Source organism: Buceros rhinoceros, unplaced genomic scaffold (genome assembly GCF_000710305.1).
Source record: "Buceros rhinoceros silvestris isolate BGI_N320 unplaced genomic scaffold, ASM71030v1 scaffold11319, whole genome shotgun sequence".
Taxonomy (NCBI): domain Eukaryota; kingdom Metazoa; phylum Chordata; class Aves; order Bucerotiformes; family Bucerotidae; genus Buceros; species Buceros rhinoceros.
The window spans coordinates 157,152-176,674 of record NW_010429876.1 but is presented as its reverse complement, the minus strand read 5'-3'; the positions used below and the strand labels follow the sequence as shown (position 1 = coordinate 176,674).

The 19,523-nt window shown below is 46.0% G+C and overlaps 1 protein-coding gene across 1 annotated transcript in view; it reads left to right on the top strand.

Annotated features, from left to right (window-relative positions):
- Positions 1-4: 4 nt before the first annotated feature.
- The window catches only part of CELSR1 (cadherin, EGF LAG seven-pass G-type receptor 1), a gene marked incomplete at its 5' end in the record, with an annotated part of 176,113 nt that continues 156,594 nt past the window's right edge, over positions 5-19,523 (top strand). Inside the window, one exon of the mRNA XM_010142837.1 lies at positions 5-2,591. Within this exon, the coding sequence (XP_010141139.1) occupies positions 5-2,591 (2,587 nt within the window). The remainder of the gene's footprint in view (positions 2,592-19,523) is intronic.

The window sequence follows — 19,523 nt, the reverse complement described above, 5'->3', positions numbered from 1 at the left end:
GACGAAGGACACCCATGTGCTGAAGGTGACTGCCTCTGACCACGGCTCCCCACGCCGCCGCTCAGCCACCACCTATCTGACAGTGACTGTGAGTGACACCAACGACCACGAGCCGGTGTTTGAGCAGCCTGAATACCGGGAGAGCATCCGGGAGAACCTGGAGGTGGGTTACGAGGTGCTGACCATCCGTGCCACCGACGGCGATGCCCCAGCCAATGCCAACATGCTTTACCGCCTGCTGGAGCCAGGAACTGGTGACGGGGTCTTTGAGATTGATCCGCGCTCCGGGGTTGTGAGGACCCGAGCCCCAGTGGACCGCGAGGAAGTCTCCGAATACCATCTGGTGGTGGAAGCCAATGATCAGGGCAAGGATCCAGGACCACGCAGCGCCACGGCTATGGTGCACATCACTGTTGAGGATGAGAACGACAACTATCCTCAATTCAGTGAGAAACGCTACCTGGTCCAGGTGCCAGAAGATGCCCCGGTGAACAGCCAGGTACTGCAGGTACAGGCCACAGATCGGGACAGGGGCAGCAATGCCCAGGTGCATTACAGCATTGTGAGTGGCAACCTGAAAGGCCAGTTCTACATCCACTCTTTCTCTGGCGCCATTGACCTCATCAACCCTCTGGATTATGAGACTATTCGAGAGTACACGCTCCGAATCAAAGCTCAGGATGGGGGCAGGCCTCCCTTGATCAACTCCAGTGGCATGGTGTCAGTGCAGGTTGTGGACGTGAATGACAACGCCCCCATCTTTGTGAGCACTCCTTTCCAGGCCACAGTGCTGGAGAACGTTCCTCTGGGCTACTCAGTGCTGCATATCCAGGCTGTGGATGCTGACTCTGGGGAGAATGCCCGCCTGGAGTACAAACTCATAGAGATGGAACCATCTGCCATAGGTGCACCTGTAGCAGGTGACTCTGGATTCCCTTTTCAGATCAACAATAGCACAGGATGGATCACAGTGGCTGCAGAGCTGGACCGAGAGACTGTGGAGAACTATCACTTTGGAGTGGAGGCCAGGGACCATGGCGTGCCGGTCATGACCTCCTCAGCCAGTGTGTCCATCACTGTCCTGGATGTGAATGACAACAACCCCACCTTCACGGAGAAGGTGTATCACCTCAGACTGAATGAGGATGCGGCTGTAGGCAGTAGTGTCCTGACCCTGACAGCAGTGGACAGGGATGTTAACAGCGTTGTGACTTACCAGATCACCAGTGGCAACACCAGGAACCGTTTTGCCATCACCAGTCAGAGTGGAGGGGGACTGATCACGCTGGCCTTGCCCCTGGATTACAAGCAGGAAAGGCAGTATGTGCTCACAGTCACTGCCTCTGATGGCACTCGCTTTGACACCGTCCAGGTCTTCATCAACGTCACAGATGCCAACACGCACCGCCCGGTCTTCCAGAGCTCCCACTACACAGTGAGCGTCAGTGAGGACAAACCCATTGGCACCTCTATTGTCACCATCAGTGCCACTGATGAAGACACGGGGGAGAATGCGAGAATCACTTATATTTTGGACGATAACATCCCCCAGTTCCGTATCGACCCTGACACAGGCACCATCACCACCCTGATGGAGCTGGACTATGAGGACCAGGCTTCCTACACATTGGCCATTACAGCCCATGACAATGGCATCCCCCAGAAATCAGACACCACCTACGTTGAGATCCTCATCCTGGATGCCAATGACAACGCGCCCCACTTCCTGCGTGACCGTTACCAGGGCTCAGTTTTTGAGGATGTGCCGCTCTCCACCAGTGTCCTGCAGCTGTCTGCCACTGACCGTGACTCAGGCCTCAATGGCCGTCTCCTCTACACATTCCAAGGTGGTGATGATGGAGATGGAGACTTCTATATTGAACCCACTTCTGGAGTGATACGCACACTGCGCAAGCTGGACCGTGAGAACGTGGCTGTCTACAGCCTGCGGGCCTTTGCAGTGGACAGGGGCAGCCCACCGCTGAAAGCCTCTGTGGATATCCAAGTGACTGTGCTGGACATCAACGATAACCCCCCTGTCTTTGAGAAGGATGAGTTTGACATCTTTGTGGAGGAGAACAGCCCTGTGGGCTCTATTGTGGCACGGATCAGTGCAGCTGACCCCGATGAGGGGACCAATGCCCAGATCATGTACCAGATTGTAGAGGGGAACATCCCCGAGGTCTTCCAACTCGATTTGCTCAATGGAGACCTCACAGCCCTAATGGACCTGGATTACGAGAGTCGGACAGAGTACGTGATTGTGGTGCAGGCCACTTCAGCCCCTCTTGTGAGCCGGGCAACAGTGCACATACGCCTCCTGGACCAGAATGATAACCCACCGGTGCTGCAGGATTTCCAGATCCTCTTCAATAACTACGTGACCAACAAATCCAACAGCTTCCCTTCGGGTGTGATTGGCAAGATCCCAGCTCATGATCCCGATGTGTCTGACAGCCTGGCCTACACCTTTGTGCAAGGCAATGAATTAAACTTGCTCCTTTTGGACTCTGCCACTGGGGAACTCAAACTGAGTCGCGATCTAGACAACAACAGACCCCTGGAAGCCCTTATGAAAGTGTCAGTCTCAGGTAAGCAAGCGTTCGAGGTTCATAAAGCGCGTAATTCTGCTTGTCAGGCCAGTATGGGGGCACGGGCAGAAATAATCCACTTGCAGTTTAGTGCGCAGCTTTTGTTTTCCCGACGTAGCCGTTTATCCCTGAAACTTTTGGAGAGGAACCACAAAAATGTATCAAGCCCATGTGCTGTGGATTGAAGTGGTGCGTTGTTGTTGTTTAGTAACTGTGGATCACAAAGATAGATAAATATGAGCGTGCGTGGAAGGGTATATACTCCCTCAGTTGAGGCAGTGCTTTGGCTGAAGCTTTTCTGATGTGGTTGCATGAAGGTAATAAATGGTGTAACTTGCAAACACGTAGGGAATGCACATGCATCTGTAGTGCCACCTCCCCTCTCTCTTTTTTTTCTTCTTAAAAAAAAAAAGGTTGAGATTTGGCATCTCTCCTTTTTTAGCAACAAAACACGCTTACTGTGTTCTGCATGCTGGGAGGTGTGGCTGCTGGATCCTTAGATCTCAGACCAGTTTGCCGCTGGTGTGGCCTGGGTGGATGTGCCTGGCGGAGCTGTGCTGGTTTGCGTTGCTGGCCTGTGTTCCTGTGGGAAACGGCAACTCTGAGAGCAATGAGTTATGGCTGTGTAATAGCTGTGTAACGCGGCTAATTGCACTGGAGTTGCTTTAGTAGCGTTAGGGGCAGGTGCTGGCCAAATGCAGCCCCCAAATCATGGCTGTTGTGAGGAGGGGAGAGGGAGGGCTATTGTACCATTAACTTCCTCGGGGAATTTTTGTCTGTGTGTGTGTGAAGACTGTTCGATGTCGTCCAGTATGTACTTTTATGTAAGCACATACATGCTCTTGGGATATTTTTCTTTTTCTGCTTGGTTGCTTGTTTATCATGGAATTACTTTTTATGCCTTTAATTGTGGCATCAATCATGCAATGAGTAATTTCCTCTGCAGGTGCCACTCTATAAACTTTACTGTGGACCTGATCCCATACTCTGTTGACTTTCAAAGGTTTAACCAGATGCATTCCTCACTGCCTCTCTCTGCAACCTAAGACTAATATTTGTATTTTGGAGGGGGGAGGGGGGAAGGCTGAAAATACTAGATGTGTAAAATGATGCTTTGGGAGATGCTTCTTTTCAGATGGCTGTATTAAAAAAACCTAATAACCAGACTGTGGCATAATCCTGACAGCCCTGGTTTTACTGTAAATTGTCATGGCGTGCAGCAGGGCCTCGGGGCAGCAAGCCGTGTTCTCTCCGTGTTTGTGGGCCTGAGGTCCTTTTTGCTTCAGGAAAATGAAAGTCATATGAACTGAGCTGACTGAATTTGCTGTGGTGTATCACCTGACAAGCCACTCCTGGTTCTTCTAGGAGCTGGAGGACAGCTAATGTGGTAAGGTAGCTCATAAATGCCATTGCCATGTCCTGTGAGGACTTGCAGAAAAAACAGACAGTTGGCTTGTGACCTTTAGGAAAAACATTTGGATTAAGGTGCAGGTGATTGCGTGGTCACTGTCTGAACCAGTAGCTCTTTATCTGGTAGCAGAAGATAAGAACGAGTCTTGGAGCGTGAAGCTTGGAAAAGTTGTTTCATTAGGCTAGATGAAAAAGAGTGTGTTCAGAACAGAGAAAAAAAAGGTGACACGAACTATTCCTTTCGCAGTGTAATGATTTACACGGTTCAAGTGGACGAAATTTCAGGTAGTAATGAGGACCTGTGTTTCCTGAAGGAACAGCAGCTTGATCATTCCAGCATAATTTTCATGTTTGGTGAAAATGTGATCTTTGAAACTGTGCAGTGATGTTGATCAGAACTGGCTGTGCGCTGCATGTCTTGAGATATTTGGAAGATTAAAGGTTTTTGTGGGTAGGATTTTAAAATAATTTTGACAAGTATTGAACTCCAGTTGATGTTAATTTGGAGAAGTTCACTATTTGGAAATTGAAAGGGCAGAGTTTGGCAGTGCCTGACTAGTCCAGGAAAGTCTCACCTGCCTGCTTTCTCAGGTTTATCTGATGCAGTCTTTAAAAAAAAAGACAGAGAAGAAGCTCAGACAGAAGTACCCACAGGGTTATCTCTAAGGATTGCAAAATACCTGTAAACTGTCTGCTAAAATGACCTGCCAGTTAACTGAAAAACTTGTCTATGGCGTAGCCATTAACCTCTCAACCCAGACAAACACAAAGTCCTGCACTACTCACAGCTGTTCTTCAGGTCAGGGAAGGATTGAAGCTCTTTATGAACTAGGGGAATTTGATCTATATGTGAGTCGGAAGTAACACTGCTGCTATAAAAATCTTGTTTCCACCTAGTGCTGTTTTGTGCTGCGGAGGCATGTGAGTGCGTGCAGTGGTAGTAAGGAGCTGCGCTACTCAGCTGAAGTGCTTTGAGACTTTGACACTTGGCTAAGGCTGGCATTCTTTCATTTGACTTGGGGATTATTCAAATAAGGCAATTTTTGCTTTCTGCATATAAGCAGAACGTGAAAACCAAGCAAACGGAGGTAATTGTTTTCATAAAACCTGAGAAAGGCACACTTGGCATTTAAAACTTACTCTGCCAGTGTAAACGTCATCGGAAGCTGCATGGGATGGTGGGCAGTCCTGGGCAGGCTGGGCACATGCGTGGCTCTGCCTTTGCCCCGGTGCTGCGGTACCTGCTTGGCTGTGCCCCGCAGCCGGTCAGGAACCGACCCAAGGGGAGGAGGCAGGAATGTGGGTGGTGTGGGTATTAGCATTTTGCTTTGCATCTGGAGGGAGCTTTTGAAGTCAGTCTCTTTTGAAGTGAATCTCTCTGGGTGCCCCTCTGCCCATGCCTGTTGTGCAGGGTCGTCTGAGTGAACAAACCGGACCCTTTTGGATGAAACTAATCCAGATGTGTGCCAGGAGTCCCTTAAGACATTCTCCTTTTTCCATTTTACTTTCCTACGGAAGAGCAGAGCCTGGGCTTATATTCCTATGCCTGCACATTGTGTTGTTAGGTTTATGTTATTTTAACCATGGGGGGTCAAATCTGGACCCTGCTGAAATCCTGCCCTTGCTTTCCAGGGGGTGCAGGATTTTACTCAGGTTTCTGAAGCAGGTGGTCAAGAGTTGGTTGGTCTGTGATTTCTTAGTGTTACTAATAAATATATGGTTTAAATTGACATAATTATTTAAAGGGGTTACTTTTTTGTCCATAGTGATGTTCACAATAACGTTAAATTGGGATTTATTTGGTCAAAAAATGGGTTAAACATTGCTCAAGCCACCTTGCATTCGCCCATGTTAAACATTATACCGCAGTACCTGCCAGTGCTGGGGGGAAGGCTGATGCTAGCCTCAACTTTGCACAAATGTTGCAAAAGTCTGCCAGGGTATCACATTGCAAACGTTGCTGGCACCTGCTTGGCTGTGCTGCCACAAGTAGTCCCACTTATCATCAGCGACAGCTCAATGGGATTCAATAGCTGTGTGTGCAAACTCCTCTGGGAACCCAGCCTAATTCACCAGTGCGGACAAAACCCAGCCTGACTGGATGCTACAGCTTTCAAGTGCTCCAGATAAATGTAAAATATCATTGTACAACCTATAATATACAGTCTGGGGAAGGTAGTGCTCCTCACACAGTGAGAGGTAGACACCCAAGCATTTTTGAGGGCATGCGAGCTCAAGTATTGCCTTTACATTTCTTTGGCTGTTAATCTCCAGTGGCATTCAGTGAGGTTATTGACCATCAGCAAATACAAATTAAGGTAGAGCTCGTTTGTGTTGCAATAAACTTTTGGGGTTTTTACTCAAGGCTTGGTAAAGGGTCTTCATTATTATTGTAATTTAAAAGTCATTATGGTAATGAGCCTGGATTTCCAGCTCCGTGCCTTCTCCATACAAATGTAACAGAAGATGCCATACTTGAAGGGCTGCAGCTGTGCCCGAGATGCAAGGCAAGGCCTTGGGGGGTGATTTGTGTGTGTGGAGAAGGTTGGATATTAAAGGGGAAAAAAAGAAACTCGAGGGGAAAGGCGTCTCTGTAGGCGCAGGAGCACCTTTGGGTGCAGAGGACAAGTGTGGGCTGACAGGTGACGCTTGCAGGCCAGGTGCGCCGGCAGCGTCAGGGTGCGCTCTGCCCCGTGCCCCTGCCTTTGGGGAGCAGGGCGGATGGGGCTGCTGCGGCCTGGGGAGTTGGGGGGGTAGATCCACAGGGCGACTCGTTCTTTTAGGAGCGGTGCTTCTGGCTGGCTGCTTTCAGGGTCAGCGAGTGGCAGTTAACAACCAACCTGCACTTCGTGGCCCCCCTCCCAGGAGAACGCATCCCCGCCGGCGCGTATCCCCGCAGGGGAGGATGGAAACCGTGGGCGGAGGCTCCTCTCCCTCCCTCTCTCCCTCCCTCCCTCCCTCCCTCCAGGTGGGAGGAGGTGTGTCGGCACGTCGTGTGGCTGCAGGGCTTTTGCCCGCTGGCGTTCTGGGGACCCTCAGCGCTTGTACCTCACGCATGCATTCCGCACTACGGCGAGGGCAGAGAAGGGGGCAGCTCGGTGGCTGCAGAGACCAGGGAGGCAAGGGTGAGGGACCTGGTTTAGAAAGATGGTGTGATACCACGACCTGCAGGAGAGTGTCCCCAGGTGATACTTGGTGTATGAAATGGGGCTAAAGTGAAGGTGGTTTTGAACATTTACATTTATTTTCCTAAAATAGCAAATCAAGAGTACTGACCATCATTTTAAAATTAGGGTAGCTCCTGGATCTGCTGTGGCTACCCGAATCCTTTACTGCGTCTGTATCGGTTCTCTATTATAGCCTGTTCTATAGGGGAGATGCGTTTTAGGTGTGCGTCCCTCCAGTCTGCAGGAATGTGACTTTCCCTTTTCAGCTGTGTGATCTGTTCCAGACGATAAAAAGCTGTGGCTGCCTTTTTGCTTTCCTATGGGCTTCCGTTCTACTTCATCCCTGGATTTCATAGGAGTGGTGTGTTTTTGTTTCAAAAGACAGGAAAATGTCTGTGAGTATGAGAGGAAAATATTTAGTGGAAGAGTGACTGACAAAGTAATGTTTTACTGAGATAAAAGGTATCCTCTGCATATAAATAAATAGAATAGGGCCTTACCTTCAGCTCAAGCTACTGTAAACAAGCATTTTCTTTGCTAAAATGGTGATCCCTAATAACAAAAAAGAAGAAACATTTACCACGGCACACCTGAAAAAGTAAATTAAATGTTTTATCTCAGGTGAAAGCTGTTTTGTCTGTCAGCTTCTTTCAGAAAATGCTACCATGCAACATAGCTGTCAGTAGGAATGTTTGTTTCTCCCTGTTTCTGTATGTGTGCAGTGCAGGCTGTGTATTCCCATCTTTTAAACACAGTTTTTAATAGGATGTGTCTGACTTACTATGTCTCAGTGGTGGAAGCATATGAAGATGGCACTTTTTAACCTCATCCCACAAAGAGAGACTTTGAACCATAATTACTAGAGGTCACAATCGGTTCCTGGAGGAAAAGAATAAATTGCGTATCAAAGCCCTGCATAAACCCAAACACAAGCAACGTTGTTTAAAACCCAAGGGTGTGTTTATATTTGCAGCATCTTCTTGTTAAGATTTCTGTACAAGCTATTGGGTTGCCTTGATTGAGAGGGTATGAGAAATGGCTTATTGAGGCTACAGGGGTTTTTCACTGGTTTTGTACACACTTTGCTCCGTGTACCAATAATTTTATTTTATTTTTTTACTGTCTAAATTTCGGTGCTTTTCTCAGTGATTTCTGGGAAAGAGGGTAACTGTAGGATAACAAGAAGAGGATATAAGAAGAATGAGACTGAGGATGTGAGAGGGAGAAAGATGTAATAGGCTTTACTTGATAATAAGTCTCAAGGGAATAAATTAAATTTAAAGAAGTATTATGGTGGGATTACCTGGAAAACTTTTTTCCCCTATTTTCAAATTATTTGCAAATGAGAAGGTTGTTGTAATAACCTTTTAAAAATTGGATTAATAATTGGTTTATGTTTTTGATTACTTTCTGATCTTCAGGGTGTATTAATGAATTGGTTTCCTTGGTGTATCCCCTTGTGATTTGCTTTCTTCTTAGAAGTGCACTGAACTGCTCTTACTTCTGATGTGCACTTGTGGGTTGGGAAGAATCATCTTTTGTTCTGTTGTTCTGGTCACACGTTTCCTTGCAGTTCAAAATTGATTTAGGGTGAGGTTACGGAGCATGCTGCAAACTGCCAAATACAGAATAAACATTGTTGTCAAGGGTAACGGCAAAAGAACCCTTTGTCTAGAATACAGGAACAATTTTCTAGGTTTGGATGTTAGGATGAAAGTGGTGAAGGTGGGTGATGTGAAGCAGTGGGATTTTATACTTCATTTGATCTTCGGCATCCCAAGTGCTACCTGAGGAAGTGGCTGGCTGCTGATAAAGCGTATAATTTTTCATTTTCTCATTGAATGGTCTGTTTTCCTTCAGGATATATGCTTAATATCTTGAAACTCCCTTTCACAGTTGACTCCCATCTTTGAGCTGAATGGATTTTTTCAGACATCAGAGGGATGTAATGCTGAGTTTTAAAGTATGACATTAGATTAAAGTCGATAGCATGCTCACCACTCTTCTAGTAGGGTGCTTGCTGGTAAGGCCCATAGCAGACACTTGGATGAGAACCCAGGCGTCTTCGTATTTCCACCAGTCTGGTCAGAGTGTGACCCTGGTGTCTCCCAACATCTTCAGGGAAGGGCTGGAGAGACTCATCCGTGGTCTCCTGCCTTTTCCTTGGGGTGTGCTGCAGGTCTGCCTGCCACCCCTGCAGCTGACGTGTTTTCTCCAGTGTTTTGGCTGGCTGGGTGCTCCAAGGTTCATGGGTTCAGGGACCTGTGATAGCACGCAACACCAATGGTGTTTACAGTTCAGCCAGATGTGTAGCTGCTGCGTACACTGGCATAGCTGAGCTCGCTTTCGTCTAGTTATTTTGGGTACAGACAGCAATGACTGCATCATAGCACGGGTTTGGCTTGCAATTTCAGTGGGCCCGTCGATTCCCTCGTGAGTCAGGTGAGACTGATTCAAAGGCTCTGGGAATGTGACTGCTCGAGAGGCTGGGAAAAGAATAGCTTTCTGGGCAGGAAACAAGCAAACGTGAAGCATAAACCTCTTCTAACCCTACATCTTACGAATAACTTTTCAATATTTAGCAGCATAGGCAGCTTTTGCTGTAAAGCTCATGCGTGGAGGATAAGGGGAGGAACAAATGTAAGACACAAGATCTGTGGTCACCATCCTTTCTCCCTCTATTTTATAAGCCCTCAGGATTTTGAGAGCCAGTTGATAGGGACAGATTCTCTACATTTGAGTGCTTGAGATAACGACACAGCTTTTCTGCTTACCTCAATATTGCCTAATTTACAGGATTTGGGCAACTGTTTCTCTTGGCTTCCTTTGGCATAAGGACTTGTATTTCCAAAAATATCTGTGGAGAGCCTTTAGGAAATGTGAGAAGGTTGGAAGAGCTGAAGATACTCAGATTGGATCTAATGACCCATTTTGTCAATCTTTCATGTTACATTTTTTCTGTACTGGTTTCTGTGGGTAAGTTAGGTAAAATAGTACTCCAACTACTCTGACATCTATTTTGCCATTTAAGAAACAAGTATATGGCAGTGCTGCATTTTATGAATGACAGGCTTCTTTGTTGTCTGTTCCTTTATTTTGTTAAGATTATTTGGCCAAAAGATTGCATAAATCGGGAGTACAGCACAAGTTGATGGGGGCTGGGTTGCTCAAAGCCTTCTTTACAATGCTTGTCCACTTGAAAGAAAGAACATCTGAGAACTGACCAAATTCAGTTTTGCCACTTCGTGGCATTTCTGTGCCAAGTGACAGTTTTATTATTTCCCACCACCGGTGCAGCTCTTTTTCCAGTGTAGAAAAACACTGAACTATTTATGGATGTAACACAAGTTTCCAAAAGGGGCATGGTGTAATCTTCATGGAAAATACTGAAATCTGCCATTGAGTGATGTCTCTTTGTTTGGCAAGATTTGCCGAACACTTTTTTTTTTTTTTAAGACCTGTGCATATACTTTGGTTGAGATTTCATTGCAATACACTGATTATGTTGGATTGAAACAGTGTTATCAAAAGGTGCAACTTGGCTCTTATGGTCAGATTTGTAACACCTGCTGTAATCTGCCCAAAAAATCAGGTATCTCCTCAAAGGTGGTCATGTAGGTTGCAGCCCTGATTGGTTCATAGGCAGGAGGGCTGCTGGCTGGAGATGTCCACCTCACTTCACTGATGAAAGAGGGAATGTAAGTGACTGACTTGGGTTAATTGCCTTGTTGTTAGGTGGCTAAAGGTCAGTGGGATGAACCCACCCTGAATGTGTGGCCAGGATGGAAGGGTTTGTTTTCTTTTGTAGCGATGATTGTACTTACTTCTGTTACAGCAAACTACCTGTAGTAACAGGCTTAGTAGACTGGATGGAAGGGATGGGGGAGGCTGTAATTTGCAAATAGGAAAATGTCTTGCCATGAATAATATTAGGAGAGACTTTAAATATTGACAAGAACTGGAGTGAATGGAGGGGAAAAAACATGCTTTTATGGGGATTTGGCATTCAACAAAGAAATTAAGTTTTAAAATACTTCAGAAAGATGATCTTTGCACTTGAGAAAAGAAAAAAGGCAGTTGGACAGAAAAGTAGGATTTGCTGGAGAGAAAGGAAACCTTTTGGACTTTGTTTCAACAAGTCGTTAGTGCTGCTAAGCTGTAACCACCTTCCTATTTATTCCAGTGTTTACACTTGCCAAGTACAAAAAAAGCAAATAAATGAAATGGTAAACCTGTAATAAATCCTCAGGGGACCACATAATAAACATAGACATGTTATGCTTATCAAATACAAAGGAAAGTAATCTGTTTTCAACAGCATTGCTGAACCTATGATAGATGGTACATTCCATCAGGTCTTCAGCACTTTTGGAAATGACACATCTGGTCAAAATATTTCAGCGCTTTTTGAAAGAAGAAGCCATCATTAACAACCATTGTCCACACAGCATCTCCTGTCTGCTGTGGAGTCTGGGGGCTAGATCTAGAGCAAAAGCATCTGTACCCCACCAAAGGGCGCAAAGCAGGGACTATATTATCAGATTTGCGTTTCACAGACATGATGGCCAGCACCTAGCAGTCTGTCTTTGCCGTTAAGTTGCAAGGAGCTGTTAGGTTTGGAAGCAGGTGTGCTCAAAGTGGTTCTCTGTAGCTGCCATCCCACAATACCGGAGCAGCCATCGTAGGTACAAAGAGCTGCTGGATTGGCTGGGTTTGCTCTTTCCTTTCACTAGCTCCAGATCAGACTACTTGACCCTATTCTGAACTGATGTTAGCAAGTTACTGAGTTTATTGGATTGAATTCCTGTCACAGCACTTTTGGACTTTCCAGGAACCAGCCCAGCCCCTCATTTACTTGTGTGCTTGTGGTGATGTTCATGCTGGGTCAGTTTCTGAAAAGACCCTTTAACGTCCAAGCTGTGATTTTTGTTTTTTTCAATTTTTTAGATTTACTTAGCTGTCAGAATTTAGTTTAATCATCTAAAAGCTGTCCCGTGCTAGTGCATGTGCTTGTTTTAGCAGTGTATGATTGCCAGCATCCAGACACTGCCGGCACAGCTCAGTAGGGCTGGGAAGAGGTGTTTGGCACCTTTCACATCTTAGGCCCAGTAGAGGAATATCTAAGCATCAAATACCACAGCGCCTCTCTTTTAGGCACCTCTTCCCTGCAGCAGTATCCTGTTTTAGGCAGTTAAGTGTCCTATAAAGTGGGAGTACTTGAAATACCATCCTGCTACAGCTTGGGCACTTCACTCAGCATAGCGATCAGGACACTCAGCGAGGGCAGAGATGGGCTGGGCTCCAGCCCTTGATCTCAAAGCTCTTACTGTGCTATACGTTAAGGAGTTGCCGAGTAAAGTACAGAAGCTGCTGTGGGACTCGCGTTTTAGTCTCTTTGGTAAGTGCCATGAGCTATCAGGTCATGCTCACACTTGCGGGGCAACTGGGAGAAGGTTTTCTGGCTCACGTTTGTGAATGTGGGCACCTCTGCTTCAGCCAAGCAGTGGTGTGGTCAGTCTGGCTTTGACTTTCAGCTGCTGGGTTTTGTTTAGGCCATAATAAAAGCTGGATCATGAACTGTTTGGGCCATGTCAGGACTAGGTCAGTTCTGGCTGTAGCCAGGGATTCAGCTTTTCCCAACTGGGAACTCAAAGGTAAAATAAACAAGAACTCTAGGGCTTTCCAGGGACTACTTTCCTATTGATCGGAGATGATTTATTTGTCTTCTGGCTTTAACTATTTGGAAATCTATTTTGCTTTTATGTGAAGCAGCCCCCAGGTGGGCTAAAGAGTCAGTTATGGAAGGATTCACAGGCTCAGACTTAAATTGCACTGCTAAATATCCAGAGTTCAGCCCCTCTTCGCCTACTGTTTAATCCTCTTTCTCACTGCAGTTTGCCGTGATGACAGACTGGCTAGTAATTACCAACATGTTGCTGCTCGTTGCTTGGATCCTATGGCTTTTCCCGCAACGTTCTTGCTGACGCTAGAGCTGGCCAACATCATCCTCACACATTCAGCAAAGGTCTCTTGGCAACAACGACTGGGTTGAACTATCCCATCGGTTGACTCAGTTTCCCTTCTCACGGGATGTATTTCTGAATTTGGCCTCCTTTTACTGACACCGTGCAATTTAGCAATGTGTGCTCTGCGTGATGAGCTCTCCATCTGGCAGATAATTGCCTGCTAGTTTAAATCCCGTCTTAACTTCAGTTTCTTGAGATCATGAAACCTGCTGCTGCCTTCTGGTTGGTTTTGCAGGCTGTTTACAAAAGGATTCGTTACAAGCTGAAGTGATGTGGGAAAATTCGAGTGAGTTTTTTTGAATATTAGGTAAGACAGGTTAACTTCTAGGGTCTGCTTACTAAGCTACCCAGCACTATTCTGCATTGAGTTTCTCCAACCAAACACTTGGTTTTGTTGACCAAGCTGCTGACAGCAGGCGCTGGTTGTTTGCACTGGTTATGCAAAGTGGGAACCCTGAGTACGTTTTAGGACCTGGAGGATGCAGAAAGCTTGTTACACAAAACATGCTGGTGTTCCTCTTTCCTCCTTGCTTATGTTCTTCTCCCCTCTCTCTTTGCGTTTGTTGGATGTGTTTGTCACGTGCTGTTTTGCAGCGAGGTGCCGTGTGTGCAGAGGTTTCCTGCTGCAGGTTTGTACGGGGCTTTGCACAGCAGAGATCTCACTGGGGCTGCCTTTGTAATACCTGCTGTAAATAATTAGGATAACCACCAGACATCGACTGACTGCCCCGTGAGATAGCCAGATACAGATGGTGGCACTGGGGACTGCCCAGGTCCAGATGGTGGTGTGTCCAGCCGGCGCTGGGAACTGGCTGGCAGTTCCACACCAGACAGGATGTTTGCCAGTGGGATGGCAGCATCCTTTCTTGCTGCCTTCTCTCTTGCCTATGGGGAGTCAAGGCAGGTTTCTCATCCACCCCTCACCCTCTTCTGCTGTTACTTGCTGTTAAGTGGGTATGTTGGCCAAGGCAAAAAAGTCCATCCCTTTCAGGTGACACCCGCTGGTGACAACCATTGCATCATCCATGCAGCCCTTGTACACCCAGGGGCCATTTTGGGGGTTGGGACCTCAGCAGTGCTAGCTGCTGGGTGCAGCATCCAGAAGTTTTGCAGCCACGATCCTTTGCCCTCCCCTTGCACAGGGTCTCAGGGGCCACAGCATGAGGTGGTGACAGTCCCAGAGAGGTTTTGCTGCCAGGCACAGACAGTCGAGGAATGTCTGTGGCCAGCCCCAGGTCACGGAGAATGCTGGACACTGAATGTCGGTGCTTGTCGTCTTTGCACTCTGTAAGAGCAACACCTGTAGCTATGAACTGGGAATTTGGTTCATTTTAGGTATAAACAGTAACATTTTTTTTCCTATCCCTTGAGACAAGTTGCCATCACCTTTACTGGCTGGTTTCTTTGTGCCTCAGCTCCCTCATTTCTTAGCTAATAGCGGTGTCTGGGACTTTATTCAGCTTTAAGAGGCTTTAGACTAAGAAATTCCTTTTTGCTACCAACAGCACTGATGGATACGACCGATTAATGGCAATAAACTCAGGTGTGAACTGAGAGACAAGGACGTTTTTTCTGTTCTATGCAGTGAACTTGTTTGTTTTGTATGAATGAATTTTATGAACTTTTGTATGATCTGCTTTTAAAATATGTCCCTTGCCAAGTGGTTGGGGATTTCTTAAGCTGAGATGACTGATTCACTCCTTGGCTCAGCCGACATTCATCAGACTGTGCTGAAGCTGAGGTGCCGAGATGATCAGATAAAATTCTTCACTGCTACTGGTGGCAGCTGAGCATTCATCCCTTTTTTTTTCCCTGGGGGAAAGTCCTCCAGGAGAGGCCCTTTTGACTGCTCTGAGGTGTTGTGAATGACTCCCTGGGTTTTTGCGCTGTGTCTCCTTGATCAGACTGTAGCTGTCAAAAGGTCCCATTGCTCTTTTCAAGGCCTAAAGGGAAAATAAAGTGACAACTTTGATGGCCAATTTGAAAACTTTCTCAGACTGAAAAGCGTTGCATGAGGTAAACAACTAATTATATAGGATGGCATTTTACTGGCTTAGTGCCGGGTAAAGTTGGGATAAAGCATTTTCAGGCATTTAAATGAATTTATGTAAATGACTATGATAAGAAAAGACTAATTAGCATTTTATTTCTGTGCTGAAACTGGATTTAAAAGATATCAGTCTGAGATTTCAGCTGTTGTGAAATTTGCAGTGTTGTTCTGTGTACTGTAGAGCCTTTGTGCTTGCTGCTGTAGTCATATTACATGGCATTGCCTAATACCCAGCAAGGCATACTCTTGGCTCCTTCAGCAGGTAAGGCTCCCTCAGGGTCACTGAATCCCTCCGTGCACTCAGCAGAGAGCTCAGCCTGATGATTTTACAGCCACGCGTCTGCATTTGCATTTCCAGTGTTTTTTCCTTTCTGCAGTACTCTTTCCTTTCACCGTTTGGTGATTATTAAAAGCAGGGCTCTCTCTAGTTTTGTGACCAGTGTCATCCCTCCCTCCTCCTTCTGATGGTTGATGGCTAATTTGCCGGTGGTTCACCCTGGGGATGGTTTTTAACTGCTGAACACCCTCTCCATCCTTGTGGTGTGGTGAGAGAGACCGGCGGGTGTTGGCACCTTGTGGAGATGCTCAGGGTCTGAGAGCTGGCTCCCTAGCAAATGAGATGCTGATATGTTAGAACCTCACAGCCACTTTTGAAAAGTGCAGTAGTTAATAATCCCACACTGAGAAATTGCCACCACTTCTGTTTCTTTAAGACATCATAATTGATTTATTTTCTAGTCCTATTCTTAGGCATTTCTTAGCATTTAATTTTCTCTACAATAATTTATGAGTCACGAAATCTCTTGTAACAGGTTAGCCTCCATGTGACACAGCTCTTGCATTTCCTTCAGTTGGATCGTGCGTTGCTGCTTGTTTAGAGGCAGCACTGCTCCTTCACTGAGGAAAGCAATATATTGTTACCTGGGTGTGATGTGCCGGGACCACGCTGCCCTCTCTTTGGAGATGGGCCCTCCACCTACTTACGTGGCATTTAAAGTGATTATCAAATACTGGGATGGAAAATGATTAATATTCCATTTTCTGAAATCACACTATTTGGGTGACTGACTTTTCTCGTCCAGCCACTGTCTGAGTTGATTCAGAAAGATGGAAGCAACAGACCGGCTGAATAGTATGTTGGCACATGGGGCTTCCACTGCAGGGGTTTATTAAGTGGAATGGATTTATTAAAGAAACTACTATTCTGATAGCTCCTGGCCAAAAAAAGTTAATTTATATTATAAAGAGGTGTTAAGGGTTGAGGGGCCCGAGGTAAAACAACCCCTCAAATTCCCTTAAGCCTGGGCTTGTCGGGCCCAGCAGGCCTGGTCGGCAGCGGAGCAGATGCGTGGGAGCTCCCCTCTCTTCGTGACGGCCGCAAGTCCGAGAGAGAGAGCTTCCTCCCAGCGTGCCGCTTTACAACCTTAACACGTAACGCTGCACCTGACCCTCTTAACCAATCAAACGCAGAATTATTGTATTTGCAGGGAATAATTCCCATTCGTTCATTAACCAAAACAAGGAAGTTTCAGCTCAAACCGGGACAAGAGGACGAGTTGGGGAACATGGAGTTTGTTTCACTGGAAGTGTCATTTGTGGTAGAAGATTGCATCTTTCATACTGCAAAATGAAAACCAAAGAGGACTATGACGGCTGCCTACCTCTCTGAAGTACTTATGGAGAACAAAGTTAAGGGCAGGGTAGTTTAAAGGAAGAAATCTGTAAGTGAAGCTACTCTCAATAAATTTAGGTAGGATGTTAGAAGACAGTTTGAAATCTTTAGGGAAGCAAATTTCTGGAACAATCTCTCTGTGGAGGGATCCAAAGAAGTGTAGCTGGGTTTAAACTGAAGCTTGATAAAGTACCAAGTGTTCATTGACTTACAAGTAGTATTATGTGTATACAACACACTTCCTTGAGAAGCTTCCTTGAATAGAAAATTGAGCTTGTTGGTGGGCAAATGATTTCCTGTTTGTTCTCTTTTTTGCTGCAGAAATGAAGCATAGATACTAACAAGTTGTAAATGCAATTAGCCCTTCGAACTGCCCAAGCTCGTGTACCTTGTTTTGTGTTGGTAACAGCATTGCTAAATCTAAACTTGGTATCACAAGCAGATAAAGAATCCACAAGGCAGCGTGGCTCAACAGATAAATGAGTGAGGCTGGAAGTTATTCACAAATGTCACAGGCTGCAAGCTGCACCAAATCTGAGCCAATCTTGATTCTGGCTGTTACCGTCCTTCCCTTCCCAGCACCTGTATGACCTTGTGTTGGGCTGTTTCCATGCACCAAGTTGCTAGAAAGCCACCTTGCCATTGGAAAAAAGGAAAAAAAAATGAAACAAACTTCTGGCTTAGCATGAAGAAACAGCTCAGTCCATCAAACAAATGTCAGAGACAGTGCAAGGAAGGAGGAAGGTTCATGAAAAGCCAGACTACCAATAAACACAAAGCAGACAAAAAAGTTCTGACTTAATGTGAAGAAATGGTTCAATGCAGTACAAGACAAATGCAAGTGCAGCGGAGGGGAGAGACCGTACAGCCAGCCCTTAGGTTAGCCTGGAGTTGCCGTGTATTTGCAACCAAAGCCTGAAGAAAAATACGAAAAATACTCATTTTTGTTGGGTTTTTGGTTTGGTTTTTTTTTTTAGTAGGATTTTTATTATCTTGTCCTGGGACAGTCCAGCACATGGTTGGACAGGTGTCAGGTTTGGTGTAAAAGAGGAGGCAATAATTAGGTGGGTTTTAGGCTCTGCCCTTTGCTTGGTGGGTTCTCTGCTGCTCCTTCTGGAAGGAGATGATGTAAGTTTGCCCATGCTTGTGTTTTGTCCCTTTTGGAAGGGAGGAAGTCTCTAGGAAGTCCTGTCAACATATGAAAAGCTTGTGCCGTCCCTCCCTGAGGCCTCTGTGACCACATTGACTGAAACTGAGGGGAGAATTTGTTCCAGTGCTCTGTGCACCATACCCAGCACCTAACCCACACAGGCAAGTGTGTCAGCAATCGCCGCTCTCTTCTGTGGGTACAAAACTCCTAGCTTTCAGTTGTATGAAGTTCTGCCACCTACAGCTTCAACCTACCACAGATTTTGTGATGCAAAATGCAGCTGCGTTGTGCTAACATCAAAACCAGGGGAGATTCAGTAAACGTGTTTAAAAACACCACAAAACATTGTAATAAATGAATGCAAAAATAAACGACTGAATCATTTTAGTTCTTCATTCCCTGTAGACTGCTGCCTTTGTAGGTTTGTTAATTAAAAAGATTAACAAGTTTTGGTTAAAATTTTGGTAAGAAATTCTCTGATAGTGAGGATTTTGAGAAAGTGCAGATAGTTACGAGCACTGGCTCAGTCCTTTGAATTATCTAGGCACTACTGTAACCGATAAGTGAATGCTGATAACCCTGTTAATATTTCAAGGACTCTTTGCAACTGTAGGGGAGCAGTCAGTACCTATCACATTCCTGTGCATTGCAGGACAGGTTTTTTATTTGCTATCTTAATGGTGTTATATACATACAGGTTTTTTTTTCAAGCTCAGTTTGCCTTGTCTTGCAGCAGCTCCTTGGCAAGCAGCCTCATGAACTCTTTAAGATGCTTCTTACAGCGGCTGGACTCATTGCCTACCCTGGTGTGTCTGGGGTTTGGGTTGCAAATTCCTAATCTGAACAAAGAGGAGGAATAGAAAAGACTGGTCCCTGGTCTCTCCCACACTTTAGGAAACCTTGCTGGCCTCAGAGGATTGTACTCAAAATACTGGCTGCACTTCAAAAAAAAAGAAAAAAAGAGCTTCTATCTTTGCAAAGACGGGTGCAGCCCCACCAGTAGGCACATTGCCTACTGTGAAGAGAGAAGGGAGGATGCTGGAATTTCAGGCACCGTCTTATCTAGAACTTCCTTGAGCCTTGTCCACGCTCCTTCTCTTTTTCCTCTTTTCCCCCTGCTTTATTTCCTCAGAACCACGGGGCTGGAAGTTGATGTTTCTAGAAAAGGCAGAGGGTGGAATAAAAACTGGATGGAGACAAAAAGCGTGTGCAGCATGCGTCCACATGTGTTCCCTCTCTGCACTTGTCAGCTACACCCAAAGGCCTTACAAACTGAGAAGCAGCATGCTGTAACTGCTTTCAAGAGACAGCATTACCTCGGTAGGATTTGGCCTGTACTGGCTTGTGTTTGGCGAAGAGCAGAGGAGATGATTCAAACTAAACAGGGTGACTCATCAGAATTGGGCTCATGCAATGGTTTGTGAGAATAAAAATGCTCAGAGTTGGGAAACGGGCTG